Here is a 25,730-nt window from a genome sequence, read left to right as displayed (position 1 = left end):
TCAGATTTTCACCCTCTTTTTTTTGGGGGGGGGAGTTGCGTCTTATACTCCGAAAAATATGGTATATGCCTTGCTTTTAGTGTGATCTTGGTTGGTCGACTACTCTTAGGGATGGTTACAATGGTGTTGAACTGCCTTCAGTTGTACAAAATCTGCTGACAGTGGACTGGAGGACTCCAAATTCTTTGGAAATACCGTAGTTTTATAATCTTTTCCAGCCTGATGAATGTCAACACTTGCTTTTCGGAGATCTGCAGAAATCTCCTTTTTTTCAAATCATGACACACTTCCACATACCTGTGTTATGAAGATCAGACTTTGACAGTGAATATTCAGAATTCAATTCTTTAAATAAAGCAGGACTTCTGCACTCACACCTGATTACTAGATTTCCATTGATTGAAATACCTGACTATTTTTTCCTTCAAATGAACTGATAATCTTAGATGTTTATAAATTTTGCTACACATTCAATAAACCAATTAAGATTTTGACTCATTTGGTTAATTGGGCTTTCTTTATATAGTTTTAGGGCTAGTATGGAGAACAGATTGTGTTTTACATCATATTTATGCAGAAATTTTATAAATTCAAAAAACTTCTAAGCAGCATTGTATATACTGAGATAAAGCAGGTATGGAAATGATCTATGATATAAACTTGCCCAATTGTGTAAGTCCTGGATTCTATCAATCAGAAGCCCTTTCAATATCCAATTGCATATTGAATAAGTATTCTGCAGTGCCACTGCAAAACAACTATTACGTTTATCTCTAGCCATTAAAAAAATCCCTTGCAATTTTGGCCTTTTAATATTTTGCATTCACCTATTATTTTAGGTGGATCGGCATGGTGGCTCAGATACTGGGCTTATAAGCTGGAAAGCCAGCAGCCCAGGTTCGAGACCTGAGCGCCACATGGAGGGATGATTTCCTGTCCTTGCCCCAGGTCCTGTCAACCTAGCAGTTTGAAAACATACAAATGAAAGTAGATAAATTGGTACCACTTCGGAAGGAAGGTAACAGCGATCTATGATATCATGCTGGCCACATGGCCGTGGAAATGTCTTCAGGCAGTGCTGGCTCAATAGCCTTGAAACGGAGATGAGCACTGCCCCCTCAGTTGGCAATGACTAGTGGAGTAAAATCTACAGTGAATCCTCTGCATTTCTTATTATTATTTTAGGTAGAGGAAACACCAACAAGAACTATATATTGGCTATAACTGGGTATAACAAATATATTGGACTAACATTAGGGATTTTGTCTGGTGTGCAGTTTTATTATACAGTCTGCACTTTCTTTATTACTATGAAGATGGAAACAATGTGCCATTCAACGTATGAATTTTGTACTACAACTGTACTACAAATACTTCCATTTAATTCTATTTTATTTTTAAATCACAAAATAATTGAGCTATTTTATTATGATTTAGTATAAACAAACAGGTCACTCACCAGCTACTTGTATATGTGAATCCTATAAATGGCAGGTGATGGCCAGAAAATGCAGTATGTGTTGGCGGCGGCATTGTCTCCTGAAGTTTAAAGGAACAAGAAGAGTTTATTAATTTAGAAAAGGTTAATCCATTTGTATTAATTTCAGGTAATTAGCACAATGGGTATTCTGGTTCAGAAAAAGTAGCAGATTTGAAAAGACCATCACAGAAACACTACCGCTGGCTTCCTTGGTCATTTTATGGTAATGTAAAAGTAATTCTGGTTCAATGTTTCATTTCCAGCAATGTTTACATCACCAAAAGTACAGAACAAAAAGCTGAGAAAACAAGAAAAACCAGGGGAGGGGAAGAAACCTCTTTTTTGGACTGTCTGATTGCCATTTTTGCTTATTTTAGAAATTAATGAAAACTTGTAATTGTTCAGTGACCCAATGGACATACATTTTGATAGTAGTGTAAATCAGTAATTTTAATTTACTTATTTGTTTGTTTGTTACAAATTTCTTTTGCTGCCTCTTTTAAATAATGATTGGGGTATTAGTAAAAAATTAGATAGAAATTTTATACATAAATACACAAATATCAATGTAACATATTAAAAGACACTCTCCTCTTATTACTTACAGAATTTTTTAAACAGTCATCATCTACATCAAAATTTGAAGTATCTGTTGGACTGCTGACTTCAGGAATATAAGGTGCTTCACAGTTCTGAATGTTATCCCAGTCAATCCCTGAAAAAAATGGGTGGCTTTTAAAGTCTTCTATTCCATTCTGCCCAAGTCTATGTTCTCTGCTGCAGATAAGCCTTCGAATTAGGTCCTTGGCATTTTCAGACACGTCTGTCATTTGGGCAGGAAACTGAAATCTTTCCTTAAAAGAAAAAAAGAATACTAATTAATAAACTAATGCTAACTACTTTACAAAAAAAACCATAAACTAACTACACCAACCCAAGAAGCAAAATCCCATAGGTTCTGTATGGGTACATTTATATTTAAATTTATCAAGTACAAATATATTGCCACATAATGTGAATTACCACTTTCTCCAAGGAAGAATTTATTCAGAAGTATAAGCACAAATTGGTAAGAAATTTTCAACACTTGTATGTTGAAACCTAGAGTTTTTAGAATTTTGTTATACACTTAGTAATTCATAAAATATATGTTTTGGGAAAGTATGCACAGAATATTTTATATCAGAGATACAGTACCTGTCTTGAAAAATGATACGCATACTAGGAATTGCACCATAAAAAATAAGAGGTACATTAAATGAAATTTCCAGGAAGATGTGTAAAAATTTGAGATCATACTATTCTTGTAAAATAATTGTCAAGGCGGAAACAAACTAAGAAAAACCAAAATTGACAGATTCAGTCTAGTTGAAACAATGATTGAACCTCTTTTAACAAGCAGACATCCTTGTTTCTGGTCAGTGGTCATATTTATCTTTTGGTTGGCAGAGAAAGGATAAAATAGTGCTTATTAAATTAACTCAGTACAATTAATATGAATACTGTCTGAGAATGTTGTTTATTCTTTTGTCACATGAAATGAAACATTTCTATTTGGTTGCAATTTTGGAGACTGCACTCAACAACAGAGTTCCGAAAGTGAAATTCAACCTCACAACAACATTTGTTTGCATTAATGATCTTTTCCTAATTTTGTCATTCTTTTGGACACATGGAAACTTATATCACTAAGCAAAACAATTCTAGATTCCTTGGATGCTGTCATTCATTCCTACAGACAAGGATAGCTTACTCACTTTGTGGTTCATTATCTTTCCATATGTCTCCACCAGAGATTCAGCATAAAAAGGTGTTTCTCCATAAAGCATTTCATACATGCAAACTCCAAGGGACCACCAATCACATTCGGGACCATATTTTCCTTTCCCATCTTCCATGGCTTGCAGAATTTCTGGAGATATATAATCTGGTGTTCCAACTGCCACTGAAGACTGAACCTGTTGGGATTATTATTTCACAGTAAAACATTACCCATAATACTACTTCTATTTCTATATGTACCGGAACAGATCCATTTATATTTAAAGTAGTGATAGGTATGAGTAGATGGAATTAAAGAAGAATGTTTTCCACCATGATAGATTAAAAATCCTACTAGCAATCTGGCATTTATTATCTATAGCTGTTATTTTATTCCTGAACTTGCAGTGAAGAAAAATCCCACATCAATGTACAATCTTTTATTTCTTTCAGATTGAATCAAATACTGAAAGATTGTATTAACAAACTTTGCACAAAACTTTGCACTTTTTTCAAAAATATACAATACTTCGCTACTTGCAGTGGTGGGTTGCAGGCAGTACACCCCGGTATGGGCGTACCAGTGCCTGCCCGGAACACCGGGTACCGTTGCGGTATAGTGCTCCAGAGGGCCCACCTGTCTGCCCAAACTCCTTATCTGTATTTGAGCTCTTCGGCGCATGGAGTGCACGGTGCCTGCGTGACGCTCTGCTGAGCAGCTGGAGCGTTGTGGAGGCTTGCGAAGGCGTCAGAAGAGGTAAGGATGCATGCGTGCACTGCACACGTGTGCCTGCGTGCTGCGCATACTCATGTGGAGGACACCGGTCCGTGTTGCACTGTACCGGTTGCACTGGGATCAGGAACCCACCACTGGCTACTTGGGAATGATGTAAACACGTGACCCGACAAAAGGGTGAATGACAAAACTGCACCCGACTAAACTGTGTCGCTAAAACCGCGACGTCATCAACGTACTGACAACAGCACGTCGACAGAAGGGCGATTTACAACAGCGCGTCGGCAGAAGGGCGATTTAAGTTAAGTTTTACAGCGCGCTTCTGTCGCCGCACTGTTGTTGGCGCGATTTAGCGCTCCTTCGTCGGAGCACTTTAGAACACGCGGTTTTGTCACCGCGGTTTAGTCGGGCGTGGTTTTGTCGTTCGCCCTTTTGTCGGTGAACCATGTAAACAAAAAGTAATAATAATAGCAAGTGATATAGAACCAGATATTTAACCTAATTATGAGTTATGGCTAGGAAATATTAGAACACACAGATTGCTGCAAACAAGCAGAAGTAGGCTCTGGATTTTATCACAGATTTGGCAGACACTAAGTAGCTGTATTTTTAGAACGCAAACAGGATTTATGATATTTTTTCACATGTTTCTGATATTTTAGAAAACTATATTCAAAGATTGGGAGCAGGAGAGAATATACAGATAACATTCAAATATAGTGAAACAACACAAATCACAGAGAAGACCATTACATGAGGCAGACTGCAAGAAAAATTACAGGTTTGAGTCAGTAGGAGGGAGTAAGTAGGACTAGAAACTTTTTATATTTTAAAATGCTGAAATATTCAAAAAACATGCTTTGATATATCTGAATATTTGTTCATTATTACTAAATAAAATTCTTTAATAATAAAAACGTTCTATTAATTAACAAAAAAAAAAGTAAAACTGACTGCAGGTTTTTTCACTACCCAACTTTGTTGCTTAAGGACACAAAATCCATAGAAAGGAGCATGTTCTACAATAAAAGCATCTAAATTATGCACTCAGTACCCAAATTCTATGGTGAAATAGATCAGTGACAGAACAAAACATATGGTAGGCATTACGATATAGGACTACATAAATTCTATAAAAAATGAAAGATTCACAGGATAATGGGAATTATTAAATATTTATGGACAATGATGGTAAAGTAAGATATTTGGTGAAAGAACATAAAAGGAGTGCAAAGTAAATGAATCTTATAGTATATCTAACCAGAAGAATTAAAATGGGTTTTTATTACAGCTGTAACACAATTGCTCAAAAAGAATAATTTAGCAAACAACATTTCTTTATATCAAATATAATCTCAAAACTGAATTGGTTAACAAGGATCAAATATTAAAGATGTCTGAAGCTACATTTTAACTGTTTATTTCTTTAAAAAAACAAAATCTAATTTACCGTTCCATCTTCCATCAGCTTCAGACAAGAACCAAAATCCGCTAACCGAATATGTCCATTCACATCCATCAGGATATTGTCTGGTTTGATATCCCTGTGAACAAAATTCATTTGGGTCATTCCATGTTAAGTGTCATTTTATCAGTCTAATAAGATATTTTGCATTTCAAACACTTTGGCGACACCTGAAATTAAAATGCATATTGCAAATTAATCATGATTTGATGAAACCTGAATCACATATTTCTATCAATTAATGTGCATCAATTAAAATCTGTATACATTTACATATTAATGATATAATAGTAGTGAACTGCAATATTTGTACTTTTAAATAAGGCATGTAAGTGCTGCATCAAAAATAATATTACAAGATACATACCCTGTCTCAGTGAGGAGATCATAAATGTCTTCTAAGATTTTATAAAGTACTTTCTAAAAATAACTTAATATTGCATTGTAAATTTAAAAAAAAAAATAATTGAAGTATGGCACAAAAATAAACATAAAGCTACTATAATGCTTCAAAATTTAGATACACTGAGTATGATAGATAAGTGTAAGTGCATTCAAATATAATTGCTGTACATTGTTTTCTTCTTCCCTTGTAAATTTTATTCCTTCAAAGATGTTGTTGATTATTTAATGTGTCTTCTCTAGTTGTTGTTGTTGCTGTTATTGATGATAAAGTGTTGCCTACATATTGGATTCATAATTTTTGTTGTAAATATAGAGGTGTTATAGCTTCTAAATGCTGTTTCACAGTACCTTTCCTGGATACCTTTATTAGCAGAGGAAGCAACATCCAACTAGAAATCCAAATCTAGGGGTTATTAGGACTTATAAAATAAGTACTAATATGATGGCATTACACATTATGAGTCATATTCGACATTAATTTGTTCACTTTGACTCCTTATCAATAACATAGATTACAGGGAGAGGATGCAGCATGAAACCCTTCAGTTATTGTTTAATTTTCCATTGACCTGAGCACAGATAAAGAGAACTATAGCCTATGGTATCTGGGTAATGACACATCTTTTACTTTGAAAACAAATATAATAACCAAATGAAAAGACCTACGTACAGAACTAAATAAATGATCACATCCAACCTCAGCCTTAGAAAAAAATATCCCACCCTACCTATTAGCCATTAAACCTATGCTCTGGGCTGCTATAATACCCTCCTATCTTCCATGAGCACAACGTGGAACACAACTCTTGAATTTTTTTCCACCTCAGAAACGAGTATTCTGGGTATTCTTCCCTGTTGCTGATTTTTATCCTGCTGCTTCCAAGCTTAATTTAGGCCATGTTAATAATGTGAAGTACAGTTGTCTGTGACTGATGATATATTGAAGGCAATTTATTATTGTTGCTAAACAAGACTGACTTTTGCAAAGTACAAATAGTCCTCAACTTACGATCACAATTTATGTTGTTAAGTGAGAAATTTATTAAGTGAGTTTTGCTCCATTTTATTACTTTTCCCACCACATTTGTTAAATGAATCACTGCAGTTGTTAGGTTAGTAATGTGGTTGTTAAATTTCCCCTCTGACATTGCATGTCAGAAGGTCGCAAAATGGGATCTCATGACTTTGGGATTCTGCAACAGTCATAAACGTGAGTCAGTTATCAAGCATCCGAATGTAAATCACATAACCATGGCGATGCTGCAATGGTCAAAAGTGTGAAAAATGATCATAGGTCACTTTTTTCAGTGCTGTTGTAACTTTGGTCACTAAATGAACTTTTGTAAGTTGATAACTACCTATACAGGAAGCTCTTTTTTGGGAGACTACAATTGGGACCAGCAACTTGGTCATTAAGTGGAAGTGGTCACTAAATGAAACTGCTACTATGCTTATGATCTTACTTTAGCTTTCCTTTGCTTTACAGACCTGTAAAGGTCATAAATACAAGGAATGATCATAAACATTACTTTTTCATCACCACTATAACTTTGAAAAGTCACTAAACAGCTACTAATGAGAACTATCTGTATCTTCTTAGTGTAAAAGATAGCTAAGCCTTATTTATGGGCCAGGAATGAAGGCTTTTTATAACATTAAACAAGGGTTCTAAACTAGCTACTTTGCATCTAGAAAACTGAAAAATAAAATTTATTTTATAATTTTGCATATTATATCACATTAACAATATAAGTATTTATTATTGGTGTGGCTATAGCCTCAAAAGTAAAAATTAGAGCAAGAAAGACAGAGAGGGGAAACGAACAGAGATAACCATATTTTATGAAGTTTAGTTGATAACATAGCAATGGTTTGAATGAATATTTAACTACCAAAATATAAGTGAAATGTTTGCTAATATCAATATCATAAGTCTTCACCATGGTCTAAAGATTAGGTACAATCTATTAATTAAGGCACACAGAAGCTTCTGAACTTGTGTTGAACAAGAAGTTGTTGGTCAATAAATAAGTAGAAAAAGTAATTTTGCTAAAAATGCTACATTCATCTGGGAATACCATCTGTCAAATGCATCCTGAAAGGAGAAACTATAGAGGAATACAAAATATGTTTAGCTGCTATGATACAAATTGTTAATACTAATGATTGATATAAATTGTTGATATGATACTGATAATGTAACTTCAGTATTATATATTTATCTTTTCATCTCTTTTACGTCTTACTAAAATAGGCTAAATACCTCTGCCACTATTCTATTTTGGCACAACTGGCAAATCTTTTCTGTTAATAAGTATTATTTATGATGGCGGTCAACCATTTATACATGGATTGAATGAGGAATGCAGAATGCATGTAGAATATGAATTTGAAGGACATGAATAAACTGACCTGAAGTCTAATCCCACACATAGTTACATGAGAATAAGTAATACTGAAATAAAGGCAACTTTTGAATAAGTATGAATAGAACTATGCTCCATATTCCAATAAATAGAAAGGAGATGGAAATAAACTTTACCTCAATTATCTGCAGACATGTTAACTTTAAAATATTTCACAGGTTGTGTCAATGCAAAGTGCCCGTGCCTTCATCTTTTTAGTCATTTGGTAGTTTTTCCCAATGGCAAGAAGAAATCAGTAGGATACCAAGTAGCCACAAGTTGAGAGAAAGCAAGCTGAGAGATCAATGGAAAGAAGCCCCATAGGATTTTAAAAAAAAACAGCTCAAAGAGAGGGAGAAAAAAAAGAAACAGGAACGAATGGAACCACCCATTTGGTGGAAGATTTCTCTCAATCTTGGGGAACAGTGAACAGAGTTAAACAATAACAATAGCAATAGCAATAGCAGGTTAGACTTATATACCGCTTCATAGAGCTTTCAGCCCTCTCTAAGCGGTTTACAGAGTCAGCATATTGTCCCCAACAATCCGGGTCCTCATTTTACCCACCTCGGAAAGATGGAAGGCTGAGTCAACCCTGAGCCGGTGAGATTTGAACAGCCGAACTGCAGAACTGCAGTCAGCTGAAGTAGCCTGCAGTGCTGCATTTAACCACTGCGCCACTCGGCTCTCAGACATAAAGAGCCATGATATATGTTTATATATAAACATTTCAGAAACCACCAACAGACTATTAGAATCACATGGCATGAGTATAGCACAAAAACCACTTAAAGCCCTCCAAAACATTTTACGTAAACTTAAAGACTTAACCTAAACTTAAAGACCGAGCATACCCAGTCAAAAAAACCCTCTCCACCACAATCAACACCAGAGATTAATACCAAGATTAACATCAGACCACCAATCAAGTAGTAAATAATACCCCAATGAAGGAAAAAGCTAACAATAAACAGTCCAACCAAAGAACCACTAAGACCACTTCTACCCACACTGATAGGGCAAGCCACTAGAATATAAACTGAGAACAAACCCCATTCCCTACCAGTACTGATGATGCTACTAATTTTGAAATGTCTACAACAAAAAAACCAATCTTAGAGAGCACCAAGGACCCCTCATTTCAACCTGAGTTACGAATGTTTTCTTATATTAGTAGTATAATATATCAAAACTTATTCACACAATTATTATATCTATATGCCTTTATTTCCGTATTCCCTTTCAACTAAATACTTTACTATTCTGGGCCTTCTGTGCTGTGGTGTCTGTCTTATGCAACATTCGTCTTTGCCTCAAGTGAAATCAAATTGATTTATTTATAACAATGTGATCATGACTTTCTTTAAAGAAGCTAGATCTATCAAACTCACAAAGAAATATTATCTTTGGAGCCTAAATAGTTAGCCTATTTCTGCTCTTCTACAATAACATGAAAAGGACAATGATCAAGTAAACAAGAACGTTCTTTAAGAAGGAATTGACTTGGTTTTTTCTTTTAATTCATCCTCCCAATATCCCAGCAAAAGGGAAGTTTAGCTTATGTACATCAGCCCCTGTGAAAGAGATATGTGGCTGTGAAGTGGAAATAACTGTTACTGTAATAATTTATAGTGCAGAAATAAAGAGAAAAGATGAAGGTCCAAATCAAATAATAAAATTAAACATAAGATAAACAGGTGAATGCTTAAAGAAAAACGCCTTCAACACAGTTAGAATTCCATATGAAACCAAGAATCTAGCACCAGGAATATTTTCTGTATTTATATGTAAACCAAATATGATGACTGAAAATAAATAAGAGAATGAAATTAATGATTTTGTTTTTTAAATAATTTTATTAAACAGTTATAAATAAAAAAGACTAATACAAACTAAAATAATATAAAAGAATGAAAAAAACAAGGGGAGAGAAAGTGCAAAAAAAAAAAAAACAGAAATAAAAATTAAAAAAAGAAAAAATAAGAAAAATAAAAATATATGAAGTAATTGCTTTCTTTTTCATTACAATAAGTACAAATAATTTCAATTTCAAACTGTCAAATACAGTTTCATAGTTCGCACAATATGTCATTACTTGTCTTCAAACACTTCCTAGATATTTTCTGTTTGGAAATATTTCAGATGCAGCTGTCTATTTGATCATTACTTATAATAACTTATTATACCTTTTCTGTCAATTGATTCTTACTTTTGTCTTATTTTCATTAATAGTTTCCAGATAAACAACATACACAAAAACTAATTATAATTTGACTATTTTTTAAACAATAATTACATTCTTCCTTATACACAGGGGTGGGTTCCTCCCGGTTCGCACCGTTTCGCACGAACCGTTTCGTCGGTGAACCTGGAAGTAATTAACTTCCAAGAACGCCATTACCGGTCCTGGCCCTTGTCGCTGAAAAGCGCCCTTTTGCCGGCGCGTCGCAGCTCACTCGCTCATTCCCCCGCCCATCCGCAACTTGCTCCCTCGCCTGTCCGCACTAAGCCCAGCCTGCCGCTCACTGATTGGCTGGAGTCCAGCCAATAAGTGAGCGGGCTGGAGGCGAAGCAAAGCTTTTTTCGCGCTTCACCTCCATTTGAAAATTCCCTTCGGCCTTTGCTTGCTGCTTCCCCCTCAGGTAAGCAACAAAGCCCCAGCGGCGGGACTCGGGAGGCTTCGGGTGGGTGGCGGTGGCCCAGCTTTTGTGATGGAAGGCCTCCAGGCCCTCCCTCATGAAAGCTGCGGGCTTGCGTGCACTACGCGGCCGAAGGCAGGTGGGGGTGGTGGTAGCGGCGGCGGCAGCGGTAGCGGGGGTAGCGGCAGCGGCGGCGGTAGTAGCGGTGGTGGCAGCGTCGGCAGCGGCAGTAGGGGCTGAACTGTGGGGGCAGCGGCCTAGCTTTCGCGAGGGAAGGCCTCCAGGCCTTCCCTTGCGAAAGCCACGGGCTCGCGTGCACCACGCGGGTGAAGGCGGGTGGGGGCGCTGGTAGCAGCGGCGGCGGTAGCGGCTGAAGGTGGGGGGGCGGCGGCCTAGCTTTCGCAAGGGAAGGCGTCCAGGCCTTCCCTCGCAAAAGCCGTGGGCTTGCGTGTACTACGCGGCTGAAGCTGGGGGGGGGGGCGGCAGCCTAGCTTTTGCAAGGCCTCCAGGCGTTCCCTTGCGAAAGTCGTGGCCTGGTGGTACCTTTCGCAAGGGATGCCCCCCGCCCCCCCTCTCCAGCCTCGCCTGGCTGGCTAAGCCTGCCAGGCGACCTGCTTAGTGACCCTAGCCTTGTCTGAGGGTCCAGTGTCATACCTGTTCCTGCTGCCTGCCTGCTCCCTGTTGCTTCCATCCATCGCATCGGAGTGCTGCAGATTCTGCCTGTGATAAGTGACCCGGGTTCTTTTTCTTTTATTTTTTTAATGTATTTTAAAATAATATTTAATTTAATTTTTTATAATAGTTTTACTTAAAAGTATTGAGTGTAGAATATTTTTAAACGGTTTACTTTAATTTATTTTGGATAGAATCTTTTTTAAAAATTGTCTTAGACTATTTTTAAAAAGATTCTATCCAAAATAAATTAAAATAAACCATTTAAAATAATTCTATACTCAATACTTTGAAATGTATTGTGCATAGAATTTTTTATAATAGTTTTATTGTAATTTATTGTGTGTGGAATATTATTAATGGTTTCATTTTAAGTTATTGTGTGTGGAATAGTTTGAAATGGTTACAGTGTAAATTATTCCTGGTGGATTGAACTAATGGTTACAGTATGGCTGGTACAATAACTTAAAATTGTTACAGTGTAAAATATTGCTGGTGTAATACTTAACAATGGTTTTTAAGGATTTCTTTTATTTATAGAATATGTTTTTTTAATTATTTTGGGGGGAATTTTTTAAATTGTTTATAAAATATATTTACTACAAGAAATGTTATTCCTTTTTGCAAATGTTTTCTTTCTGATGCAATATGTTGCTTTTAAGTGTTCAGACCAAGTTTATGTGTCTCAAAGTGGCTGCTTTTCTATGGGAAGGCCAGGTTTCTTGCAAGGCAGTTTTGCCAGATTTAGTATGTTTCACCCTTGTTGTTTAGGTAATTCTGAGGTGGTTGATGGTTCTGTGAGTGCATGTCCTTTATAATTTTCCACATTGCCTTGATGGTTTTTATTCCAGTGACTTTGTCTTTCCTGTCCTTAGGCTTAGGAAAGAAAACCTGGTTTCATTGGCAGTCTTTTGGGGGGGTGATTCTTATTTTTTGGTGGCACTGGCACTGTCATAGTTTGTGTGTGTGGGTGGGTGGGTGTGTAATGTCCCGCAGTTATCTACCCATTAATAATGATCTAGTAATATTAATAATATCTAGTAATAACATCGTCTTGGCCACTCCCACCAGGTCACATGGGTGGCAGCCTGGCAGGCCACTCCCATCTGGTCACATGGGCGGCAAGCCACTCCCATCCGCTCACATGGGTAGCAACCCACTCCCACAAAGGAGGCCACGCCCACAGAGTAGGTTCGAACAATTTTTGAGACCCACCCCTGCTTATACATTGCATTTTCTCTAGGTGTAATACTAATATTAATGACAGTTTTTCCCCATGATTTTAGTTTTATAACAGCAATAGGACTTACATACCGTTTCACAGTGTTTTACAGCCCTTTCTAAGCGGTTTACACAGTCAGCCTATTGCCCCCAACAATCTAGGTCCTCATTTTACCGACCAATGGAAGGCTGAGTCAACCTTGAGTCCAATGAGATTCGAACTGCCAAATTGCAGGCAGCCAGAGGTCAGCAGAGATAGCCTGCAGTACTGCATTCTAACCACTGCACTACCACAGCTCAAAATTCTATAATTCTAATAATTCTATACTTTTTGATGGATTTTACAATTATTTTCTAAATTATCATTTAATTGTATTATTCAAATTGTATAATGCCTTGCTATATTAATTTTTATGGACAAAAGAGTTAAATTTAAAATTGTATATGCATTGCTATATAATTTTTTACCTTGTTTTATTCTAGTCAATTTCGGTACTGTATAGTCTGCATTTATATTTGGTGAATTAATATGACAGCCTGAATTAAATTTCAGCCTGCAGTTTATACTTTATGCCACTTTATGTATAAATAATATCCAAATGTGGATATAGAATATTGAGATATAGAATATCTCAATACTAAATATTGAGTTTTACTTTTGTTAATTCATGTTATTATTTTAGAGCTGTTTGGCCTTTTTGCAGATACTTGGAGAAGTTACTGGATTTGTCTACAGTTAAGAGTTGATTTATGAGATTAAGAGTTTTATATCTGTTAATTGTGAGCTGAAAAGATAATAAAATTATCACAATGAGGGGATTATTTTTCTTCTATTTTTCTTTTTTTAGTTTGTATTATTTTTTAGTATTGTTATTAAAATTTGTATTATTTTATAAAAAAGGGGATATTTGGAAAATGAAATGTGATTCTCTTTTTTTAAATAACTGTTTTGTGATTAATGATTAAAAAAAAAGATTGGCTTTTGTATTGTTGTCTGTTTTGTTTTCTCAGTAAACTTCTACGGCTGAGTACAGACCACAAACTGAATCTCTTCAGGTTTGCTAGTCATATATTTTAATGACAACTCCATCATTTTCTTGGTCAGAATTTTTCTTCTAGTTTGAACTGTTAGTGCAATTCTTCAAGTAACTTTGCTTCTGAAGTACTTCTGACACTCCCTGTTACAAACTACCTATAATCATATATTTGAATTACAGACCCATAATTATGTTTCTTTTTAATAGCCAACCTACTTTAGTGGTTTTGTCCTAACCAAACTCAAAGCAAATCAAAAGATGCTAACATTTGTATATTCTTTTTGCCCAAAAATCTCACTAAGCAAAATGATTAGGGAAAACCAGACATAGCCAGAGGATAACACTTTACTAGTTTGGGCAATTCAAAACCAGCCCTAGCATTAAATATATGATTGTAAATACATTTTCTGAAGGATTTTGAAGGTCAAGTTAATTATTTTTTAACACAAAGTTCTTATACAGAGGAGAAATGTACACTGAAATGTAAAACAAAATATGTCAATTCCATACAGAGGCTGATCAATTTTAATAGATTATAACAAGTCTATTTCCATTATATAATTTCACGTGGCATCTTATAGAGTTCTACAACTGAACATTCTATTCTGCTACATGTTCCTTATTTTGGTGTACTAATTTCCACCATAACCGAAAATACTTTCTATACCTAAATTTACTCTGACTGAACTTAATTAGAATTATGTTTATCCACCAATCAAGGTTTCCATGAATTACACATGCTAAGTTTTGCAGATTTATAACTTGAAATAAAAATTATTGAATATAAAATATGGCCGATTATAAGCTTTTTCTTAAGAATATTGGCCTAGTCCATATGGTGATTACAATTCCTATATTGACCATAATTGACAATTTGAAATACTGAAATAAATATTTTTAACACTATCCAATGGATACTGAAGATAAAAATAAGAAAAATTACTGGAAATAGAGAAAACAATTGGTGTTGAGGCACATGAGAACAAATAAGCTTTAAAAAAACACTATTTTCTATAAATGACAAATTTGGTTTCACCTCCTTTTCTGACGTTTTTTTTAATTATATAGCACTGCATCTAAAAATATATACAAAATATACTGCAGAAAAATATCAAGAAAAAGGAGAAATACGGCCTGAAAAATAGAACTGCTATCTCTTTTCCTTCTAACAAACTTTCCAAATATGGTCTGATTAATGTTGCAGAAAATGTCAGCTTTTGACTTTAAGAGCTGATGCCAAATTGAAAAATGACTCTTGATTAAGGGATTCCTTTACTTCAAAGCTTATAATGCATTCATTAAAAATACTTCCAAAAATCATCCATCCACCCACCCACCCACCCACCCACCTACCTACCTACCTATGTCTATTATGCCAGTGACCATGCTCATGAGTAGCTGCCTGGCAAATCCCCTTTCCAGCCAGGCACGGCACCATTCACTGACCTAGAGATATTCCAAAGGTGCCAAGCCGCATGAGCACGTTCCCTCCTGTGGCTTGGCACCTTCGGAATACCTCTAGATCAGTGAATAGCACTCTGCACGGTTGTGGAGGGGGGTTGTGTGAGCGGCTCTTCTGTTCCCCGCTCACGCGCCTCCCAGTCTCGCCATGCCCTGGCCCAGCTCTCCCTGCCGGGCCAGGGCAGCACCACCACTGCCGCCATCCCAGCGTGGCTTTTTCTGCGGCTTCCAAACCCCTGAGTTCGGCTGCCGAGTCTTTCGGCAGTGGCCACTCTGGGAGTACACTATGGTTGTGGGTTGGCAGCCAGAACCATAGAATATTTCACTTGAATGAAAATTGTTCTCATATACTTGGTCACCATTTCATAATTTGTACTGTTTACTATTACATGGATACACTTTTCTTTTATCATGTTTGAATTGAACAGCCTTACAGATTTTATAAACAAATGAACAAATAAAATGAAATCTATATTGCACTTAGATTTTTCTCATTATCATTAAATTTTGCTCATTATCATCTCTTGTATCCTTTCAGTCAGAATTTACAGGCATAGTTAACAAACCAATTCATCTATTATTTTTTGCTTTTTCTGGTTTTCCCTTTCTACAGGGGAACAGTAAAAACCATTTTCTTAATCATCAAGTACAAATACAGACTTCAGTTTGCATGTTTGTGGGTGTCTGTCTGGGTAGAGAATCCAGTAGAGATGGAAGGGGGCTTCCCATTGTTCAGCCTGCTTTGTTGGAAATAGGAGTAGATCCAATGGGAACAATTAAGGAGACAGATGTAGGCTAGATCTTCCAACCATTACTTCTCATCCTGCCCCCATGTGCTTTGGAAAATAAGTTGACCCCCTCTTCTCAGTGAGAGCCTCTCAAGTACTGGAAGACTGCTATCATATTACCTCTAGTTATTCTCTTCATTAAACTAAAGATACTGTACCTAGTTCTGTCAATCATTCATCATGTGGTTTAGCCTTTTTTTATCCTTGATAGCCCTAATCTCCAGCTACTGCTATTAAATGTCAGTTTGGTATGACTTGATTGGGAAGAAATTCAACCAACTTGGCTAGCATAACTAAGATCTGGAGAGGCTGGGTGGGGGAAGGTATGCAGATTTTGCATTTGGCATCAGCTGTAAACGTAGGGCAGGAAGGATGGGACATTTGGGGAATTTGTGCTAGATAAACAGAGGCTCTGAAATGGAGTCCTTGGGAACAGTTCAATTTGTTGCTACCTTACTGGCTTCCCTATACACAGCAACATTTCTACCTGAGCTGCTAAACTACATAGCTGAGTGCAGTAGCTTTGAGGATTAACATGTCTCTGGAAAATGTTGGGCTTGGGTTGCTCAGGACCATGCCCACTATGATAAACAGAGACAAAATTACTGAAGGACTATGTTTAAGATTACACATTAGTTCTGGGTTTTTTTTAAATCTCAGGGCAGTTCTAATATGATCTGAAGGTAAAAGATATTACCATTAGTTCTTTGTCATACTCAGGTCCCATTCTGTTCACTTTTCTGCTTCTCCACATGAACTTGCAGGAAAGTAAAACCTATTAGATGACTCTGACCAAGGAAGATTTGAAGATAACTCTTGGTTTTTTTTTTCCTGAGGATCTGATGGGCTCTTCACCTGAGGTATGGTTTTCTGACCAGAATTGGCAGTGACAAGGGTCTTGGACCAGATTACTTTTATATGGCCTCTGTCTATGTATCCATCTTTGAGAGTTGAAACATCTGAAGAGATTACTAGAATGCCACTGGAGGAAAAATAAATCCAACTGAGTCTGTGTTACGAGTTCATGTTAGAGATTATATCATGCTGATAATACTGGTGAAACAGTTATTTTAACTCTTATCCATCTACTAATAACCAACCAGCAATCCTTTATCTAGTGATCCACTTCTTGAAGGGCAGGGATGAGCATTAGGATCATCAATGAGTCCAATTATCTAGCAGATAAAGTTACTCAGATTTAATTGGAGTGAAATGATAACAAGAGATGAAAATGATCTTTTTTTTCAGTTCTGTACAGATGTAAAATGTCAACATTTAAAATCTATCTAGAACTAAACAGCAAGTTAACCCTACTCTAAGAAAAAAAAAATCTCAGTGCTCTGTTTAAAGGTGAATTACACAGGTCTCTTTGTTAAATTGATGATTTTCTAATAACAAGTCTTAAACCCATTATTGCATGACTTTAGTTATTTATTATGATTTGGAGTTTTATTATGATTTTAAAACTGGATGCATGCTTTTTTTTGTTTGCTGCATTTTTATTACCTTAAATTTAGTATTGTTTTCATTATTATGTGGCTTAAACCTTAATATGTGGCTTAAAATGTGTGTCACAAAACAGAGACTGAAAATTAGAAAGCTAACTATCTGGCAATTCCTTTTTTACTATGTCCAACATTAACCTGATTTATATTAAAGGTCAACAGAAACTACCCTGGAAGCTGGCAGAACACTATAGCTGCAGTTCAGTTAATAATTCTGCAAATGTTTCCTTTTCCATAAGTGGGCAGCTGCCAGTTTGTTTCTCTAGAAAGCAGCACAGCTGGCAATATGTTTTTTCATCTCTTTCTACTAGCACAGCTTTATTAAATAAAGTAAACGGAAATAAGTCATACATCTCAGAAAAGGGCGGGGGGAACCTTGCTTTATTGACATGATTTGTGTTAACTGAAATAGAAGTGATAAAAACTGTCATTTTGGCTATAAAGAGATATGTGAAATGGGAAATGCAATGCATTGGCAAAGTTGCAAAAAAATTATAAAAGTACAGGAAGGCTTATGAAAAGAATATAAGAAAAATAAGAAGCATGCCTGCAAAGACCTAATCTAACTAGTTGCTATTCTAATTGTGGCATACTTAATTATCTGAATATGGAAAATATTACACTGGCATGTAGCTTGTATCAGTTAAATGACTAAAAAGGAAAACTCCTGTGGTAACCTCAATATACAGACAAATTGGAAGACAGTTTTCTCTCCTTGCATTAGTTCTCTTTTCAGTTTCATTCTTTTCCATACATAATAATAATTAGTTCTTCATATTCATGGATTCCCTTGTTTATATTGTATTTACAGTAGCTTTTAAAAATCCTGGCTCTAAAATAACTAAAGTCACTATCTTCACATCATTCTGCTGAAGAAATGACTAAAAAATCTGTCATTCAGTTATAACATTTTTTTCTCTCTCTCTCAATTTAAAAGGCATTGTGGAGTTGCTCTCTTTCAATTCTCTATTCAATGCAGAAATTACAATATTGGATGCAAATAGCAGCCTGGCTCCATTAAAATATCTCCAGACAAAGAAAGGCCAATATCTCTCAATATCTACCAATAAAGAAACAGACAATAATGGAATATGCACAGACTATCACTTGGTGGAGTAGCCATGAAGGCCTTAGAAAAAGTATTCAGATGCTACAATGTGCTTATAACTACAAAAGGTCAGAACCCCATGGAAGTGAAAGTTAGACTTTGAATAAGCAACATATGAAGAATATTGATAATGTTGAAATTCTGTGTCAAAGAATACCCTTGTCAGCTAAGAAAAACAAACAAATGGATCATTGAACAAGTCAAAAGTTTTGAGGCACAAATGATCCAGCTCATACTTCAGACACATTATGTGAAGAGCCAGTTCTCAGGAGAAGGCTTTAATGTTGGGAAAGGTGGAAGGGGAGAAGAAAACAACCAACGGGAAAATGGTCAGTTACTGTGGTGATGGTTATACCATTGTAAGACATGAAGGACAAGGTTAGAGACAGATCATCATACATAAACAATCTATGTGGCTGCTAAGTATTGACACCAATATGATGACACATAATCTATTTCCCTATTCTTCTTATGGAGTTTCTTCTAAAGTTTTTCTGGAATGTGCTTTTCTGAAGTTCTAGTTCTTATTTTCCTTTTTGCTTTTCTTTTAAACCACCATGTCTTTCTTTAGCTTTTCTTGTTCAAACTAAGTCCAGGATTTTCATTTATTTCTCCTAAGACTGGGTTCTAGATCCTTTAAGATTTTGTGTAACTGAGTAAACAAGGAAAAGAACATAGATGTGTATGCAAGTCTGAATCAAAACATTCTGAAAAGTATATGTAAAATTATTTGTAAACATGTTCAGCTAAATGTACGCATATATTTCCAGTTAGGAGCTCTGCAGCAAAACACATAAGTGAAAGTGTTAAATAAAATAATATAATAGCAACATCAGACGCTTGAGAATTTTGGTTGTTTGTTTTTTACTTGACAAAAAAAACAAAACTTACAGGACAAAACATTTACTTGACAAAACAAAAAGAATTTACAGTAAAGTATATTATGCCTTATCATCAATCATGCACAAGTAAAAGGGACAAAGCAGCAGAAAATATGATTCAGAATAATTTTTAAGCTATGAGCCTGAATATAACTTATCCAGAACAAGGTGATACTTTAAAATGAACAAACAAACAAACAAACAAACAAACAAACAAACTGTTTTATCCAAACTCATGCAGCAAATTTTTCCAGAACAATTAATTAAAAATCCTGGAAGTCAGTATTAAAAGTAGAGCAAGAGATATTCAGAGTTGTGCATTTTGTTCATAACTAGACTTCTAATATATCTTGAATCTTTCAGGTTATCAATTTCTTCCTTCTGTTCTAAAATCAGCATAATAAATTAGATTACCACAATCACTCTCTTAAAAACAAGGGAAAAATATTATCATAAGTTTAGTTGCAAAAATTCATATCAGAGTTTCATTTTTGGCTGTTTATATTACATATTCAAATTAATTATTATATAAGGAATCCAAAAAATATTTAAAAAGTATATATGGTAAAAACGCATTTGTATATATTGTGCTGAGCATTACAACACACTAGAATAGTATTAGAAGGTTTAAGACTATTTATAATTGCATATTTATCTCACAAAACTACCAATCCACTTGTTTGAAACATATATGCAAACTAATGTATTCATTCTAGAATAATGAAGCTAATGAAATATAAATGAAAATGTTGTATATATGGCTGTAGCTATAAATGACTTGCAATCTGACTTGATAAAGGCTCATACTGTTAAAAATCTTCAGCAAAATTGTTCATCCATTTCTGTCAAAAGCACTATATATTAATAAATAATACTATCCCCATTAAGCTAATGTTTAAATATTTAACTCTTTATAAACACCACTTTAATTAAAACAGCAGATACTAATTCACAATGGGAAATATGATCTATTGATAATAATTACCTGTGGACATAATGTAGTTGATGTACAGAATCAATTGCTACCACCATTTCAGCTAAATAAAAGCGAGCCATTTCTTCAGGTAACCGATCCTCAAACTTACTGAGCAAGGTGAGCAGATCTCCACCAACATAATAATCCATAACGAGGTACTATGAATATAGAAAACAATTTTGATAGAAATATAAATATGCGCTAAATATAACAAATCGGTTAAGACCAAGAGCTGCTTTCTCAGTATGATTAGGGCAGGGTAAATCTTCTGGAAATAGATTCTTTGTATATCTTCCATTATATAACACCTCTTTCAAAACCTTTGCTCAGCCCCAATATTTTTCTTTTCTAGAGAAAGACTGTTAGGAATATAATCTAATGGTTGGGTTGGCAATATATAAATCACGTAACAATGCTATACCTGTTTCTTTAAATCATACTGTAAAATGTGATTGGTTGCTGTTTTCCTCAATTGGCCACAAGAGGGAGCCAGAATGACCGTTAGTTCTCTGTTTGTTAGATGCTGGGCTGATCTGATCTGAGTGTTTTGGAAGCCGGCCGTTAGAAAGTACCGTGAGCTATTGTAAATTTTGCAACTGCTAGCAAACTTTGAGTACCGGACTGTTTGTATGATTATGGACTATATTATTTGGATTATCCCTTAACTGAAAGACATTGATGTATGTTGGTGTATGACTTGGACTGTTTGATGGACTCTGATACCTCTATTTCCACGAAAGTAAAAGCCTATTTAAACTGCAGTGTCTCTGTATACTGGTTTGTGTGTTCTCCAACACCACTCTCACAACGCTTCTCTGAACGCACTTGCTCTCCCAACAGGGAGCTTACCTAACATTGGTTATGAGTGTACCAGACGTAGCTAAAGGAGAGTTGGTGTTGATACGCAATACCGCATACAGACAGCTGTTTTTATTAGTGATTGTTACTATCCTGGAGAAGATGGCGAGCAACCCATCAACAAGTCTATCGATGATAACCCGGTTGGATGGAACAAACTATGTTTCCTGGTCTACACCTGCGTAGGGAAGGTTTATGGGATGCTCTACAGAATCCACCAGACGTAACTTCTTGGGAACGATGATGATGCCAAGAAGTTAGCAGATTTTCAGCGATGCAACGAACGGGCATTGTGTATTATTGGTCTAACATTGAAAGACCAACAGTTAGTACATATTCGTGGGGAACATTCTGCTGCAAGATGTTGGGAGAATTTAAAGAGGATTTATGTATGTGACACTGTAGGTGCCCACATACATCTCACACGCAAACTGTTTAGGGCACATCTTTTGAAAGGTGGAGATATGTTAGCTCATTTAAACTTTATGAAAGGGGTTTTCCAGGAGCCACATGAAAAAGAATTATTTTTTTCTGAGCTACATCAAGTATATATCATACTCTCCTCACTGGATGAGAGTTATGATGTTTTTGTGTCTTCTCTTGAAGTCCTAACTCGAAATGAACTAACATTGACTGACATTACTGCACGACTGTTGGAAGAGTCAAGGAGAAAGATGGAGAGGGAACCACTGAGAGAGAAACCACCACAACCTTCTACTGCCTACACTGTTCGAAAATGTTATTCATGTGGGGCTAAGGGACATATAGCTAGGTTCTGTAAAAAGGCAAAACAACAGAATGCCGGAAGAGCTAGAAAAAATGCTAATGTCAACTTAGCTATGTCTACTTTGGCTATGTTTAGCAATGCACCAGTAAACCATGATTTGTGGGTTGGTGATAGTGGAGCATCACAGTGCATTGCTAGAGGTAGAAAAAGATTTGTAAAAATGACCACGAGCAAGGAACATGTATTTTTGGCAAATGGATGGAAGATGTGGGCATCTGTGAAAGGTAATGCATGTTGTTCATTCCTAAATGAGCAGTTACCAATGTTATATGTACCTAACCTGAAATTCAACTTACTATCAGTTAGGGCTCTGGTTAACATTGGCTATGTGGTAACTTTTAGGGGAGACATCTGTATTATTGAAAAGGAGGGTAACAGGGTTACTGCTACTTTAAAAAATGGTTTGTATGTTATACCGGATGGCCAGATGGCTAACACAGCTTATCATAATGTTAAACCCTATGATGCATGCATACATTTACTACAAAGATGCATGGGGCACATTAATTTCAAGATGCTGCAACAAACTGTTAAGTTGGCAGAAGGAGTAAAATTAAAACTATGTAGTAAATATTTAAATTGCAATGTTTGAAATCAGGAGAAAAGCAAGTTACTCCAGCAAACAGACTGAATGGTTTTGAAACAAAGGAACCTCTGGAGGTTGTTTTTGCTGATATAATAGGACCTAAGAAACCCAGTTTGGGAGGTGCCTGTTATGTTTTGAGTATCATGGATCATTATTCCCGATCTGTTACTTAATGAAAAACAAAACAGAAATGTTTCAGAATTTTTTTAATTGGCTGAGGTTTGCGGAAAGAAAGATGAAAGCCAAGGTTATTACTGTAGTTACTGATAATGGGATGGAGTTTACCAATTATAAATTCCAAACAATGTTAAGAACAGCTGGAATCGAGCACAAACGTTCTGCTCCTTATAGGCCACAACATAACTCGTTTGTAGAACAAAGGGGGCAAACATTACAGGCCAGGGCTCGAACTATGATAGCTGATTCAGGTTTGCCAGAAACACTGTGGGGTGAAGCTATGATGTGTAGTAACCACGTTTTAAATAATTTGGTGAATGCAACAACCGCTGAATTGCCATTCACTAGGTGGCATGGCAGAAAACCAGATTTGAGTTACCTACAAACATTCGGAGCCCCAGCATGGGTGCATATACCATCACAAGTGAGACTGAAAGGGCAACATAGAGCTCGACAGTTATTTTTTGTAGGATATGAGGCTAACCATAGATCATTTAGGTTTTGGGAGAAGGGCACAACTAAGATTTACTGTAGTGCTAGTGCTAAGTTTATAGAACACGTGGGGTGGAATAAATTAGAAACAAATAATAATGTAATTATCGACACCCAAGTAGTCCCTAATGATGAGGTAGAAAAACCAGCAATTACAGAAATTAAGGAAGAAGTACATGACGAACCAGAAGAACTAGAGCAGGTTATACAGGAGAGTCTACTGGTGAGTCCTGAAATACCTAGACGTTCAACCAGTGTAACGAGACCACCTGACAGGTATCAGGTGTCTATAGCATGTCAGGCAAATAAGGTTCCTTCTAATTACCAAGAATTAACTCTATATCCAACTGAGGAACAGAAAGCTTGGAAAGATGCAATGGAAAAGGAATTAAAATCATTGCAAAGGTTAGAGGTGTATGAACATGTAAAGTTACCACCAGGTAAACATGCCATTGGTTGTAAATGGATTTTCAAACTTAAAAATAGTGTAGATGGGACTGTAACCCATAAAGCCAGGTTAGTTGCACAAAGGTTTGCTTAGTCAGCAAATGACTATGATGAGGTCTTTGCACCTAGTTTAAAGGCTACGTTATGTGCAGCATTAGTGTGGGCAGCTAAGAATGAATATATAGTTAATCATTTAGATGTAGAGACAGCTTATCTTCATGCACCGTTCCATATTTTCAGAAGCCTGCAGAATTTAAAACTGATAGTAAAACTGATTGCTGGAGGTTGAAAAAGAGTCTGTATGGCTTGAAGCAATCAGTATATGAATGGAATCAATGTATAGTTAGAGAGTTAACTAAGATAGGTTTTAAAAGTGGCATGGCTGATCCATGTTTGTTTAAGAAAGAAAGTAATGGTGTGATTTCATTGTTGTTATTGTTCACTGATTACATAGCATTAATCACTAAAACTGAGCAAGAAGCTATGAGGATCATGACACTGTTAAGGACGCAGTTCATATAAAACATCTCGGTGAGATTAGGCAATATCTTGGTTTACAAATATATAAAACTAGGGGAGGATACAAAATCTCACAAACTGAGAAGATTAACCAGCTTCTCATAATGTTTAGGATGGAACTGTGTAAACTAGCTAAAACTCCAATGGGCCAGGAATTTAGCCATGATGATGTAAAAAGCCCTGTGTTTGATAAAGGTATTTCTCAATCATTGATTGGTAGCTTATCGTATCTGTGTAATTGGTCAAGGCCCAACATAGCATATAGTGTAAATCAATTATCCAGGTTTAATGCTGAACCTACTGAAAGACACTGGCAAACTGCTAAGAGGATATTAAGATATCTTAAGCAAATGATGCATTATGCATTGTATTTAGAACCTAAAGATAATCTGAGCTTAACTGCATATGCTGATGCAAATTTGCTACAGATATGTCTACACGGAAATCAACATCAGGTTTTGTTGTATTCCTGGGAAAGGCACTAATTGGATGGTGGTCTATGGAGGCTGAGTTCTCATGTTTGTCATTATTATGTACAGATGTAGTTTGTTAAAAACAACTTCTACTTGATATGGGGATTGACATAGGAGAGCCTATTGTTGTTTATGAAGACAATCAAACAGTAATTCAGATGGCATCCAATCTTGCTGTAAAAACTAGATCAAAACACACTGATATAAGATATCTGAATGTACGGCAAAGTATGAATAGTAAATTAGTAAATAGTAAATTTCACTGGAGTATTGTATGTCTGAAGATAACATCGCAGATTATTTTACTAAGGCCAAAGGTAACATAAAGCATAAACGTTGTTGCGAGGAATACGGATTAAGATTGTAAGATTTATATATTGTCCTACGCAAAGGGGAGAATGTTAGGAATATAATCTAACGGTTGGGTTGGCAATATATAAATCATGTAACAATGCTATACCTGTAAAATGTGATTGGTTGCTGTTTTCCTCAATCGGCCATAAGAAGGAACCAGAATGACTGTTAGTTCTCTGTTTGTTAGATGCTGGCTGATCTGATCTGAGTGTTTTGGAAGCTGGCCGTTAGAAAGTGCTATTGTAAGTTTTGCAACTGCTAGCAAACTTTGAGAACTGGACTATTTCTATGATTATGGACTATGTTATTTGGATTATCCCTTAACTGAAAGACATTGATGACTGACTGTCTTATCCGTGTATGACTTGGACAGTTTGATGGACTCTGATACCTCTATTTCCATGAAAGTAAAAGCCTATTTAAACTGCAGTGTCTCTGTATGCTGGTTTGTGTGTTCTCCAACACCACTCTCACAACACTTCTCTGAACGCACTTGC

At 36.0% G+C, this 25,730-nt stretch overlaps 1 protein-coding gene across 2 annotated transcripts in view; it reads right to left on the bottom strand.

The window, feature by feature from the left end:
• Positions 1 to 25,730, bottom strand: part of CDC42BPA (CDC42 binding protein kinase alpha) — a 156,783-nt gene that overhangs the window by 75,707 nt on the left and 55,346 nt on the right. For both annotated transcript variants that reach the window (XM_032215166.1, XM_032215167.1), the window contains exons 5-9: positions 20,550 to 20,698; positions 5,428 to 5,521; positions 3,238 to 3,438; positions 2,086 to 2,334; positions 1,460 to 1,539 (exon numbers count right to left, since the gene is read on the bottom strand). In XM_032215166.1, the coding sequence (XP_032071057.1) occupies positions 1,460 to 1,539; positions 2,086 to 2,334; positions 3,238 to 3,438; positions 5,428 to 5,521; positions 20,550 to 20,698 (773 nt within the window). The remainder of the gene's footprint in view (positions 1 to 1,459; positions 1,540 to 2,085; positions 2,335 to 3,237; positions 3,439 to 5,427; positions 5,522 to 20,549; positions 20,699 to 25,730) is intronic.

This window comes from Thamnophis elegans, chromosome 4 (genome assembly GCF_009769535.1).
Source record: "Thamnophis elegans isolate rThaEle1 chromosome 4, rThaEle1.pri, whole genome shotgun sequence".
NCBI classification, from domain to species: Eukaryota; Metazoa; Chordata; class Lepidosauria; order Squamata; family Colubridae; genus Thamnophis; species Thamnophis elegans.
The sequence above is the reverse complement of the archived record's forward strand: the minus strand, read 5'-3'. Positions and strand labels throughout refer to the sequence as shown.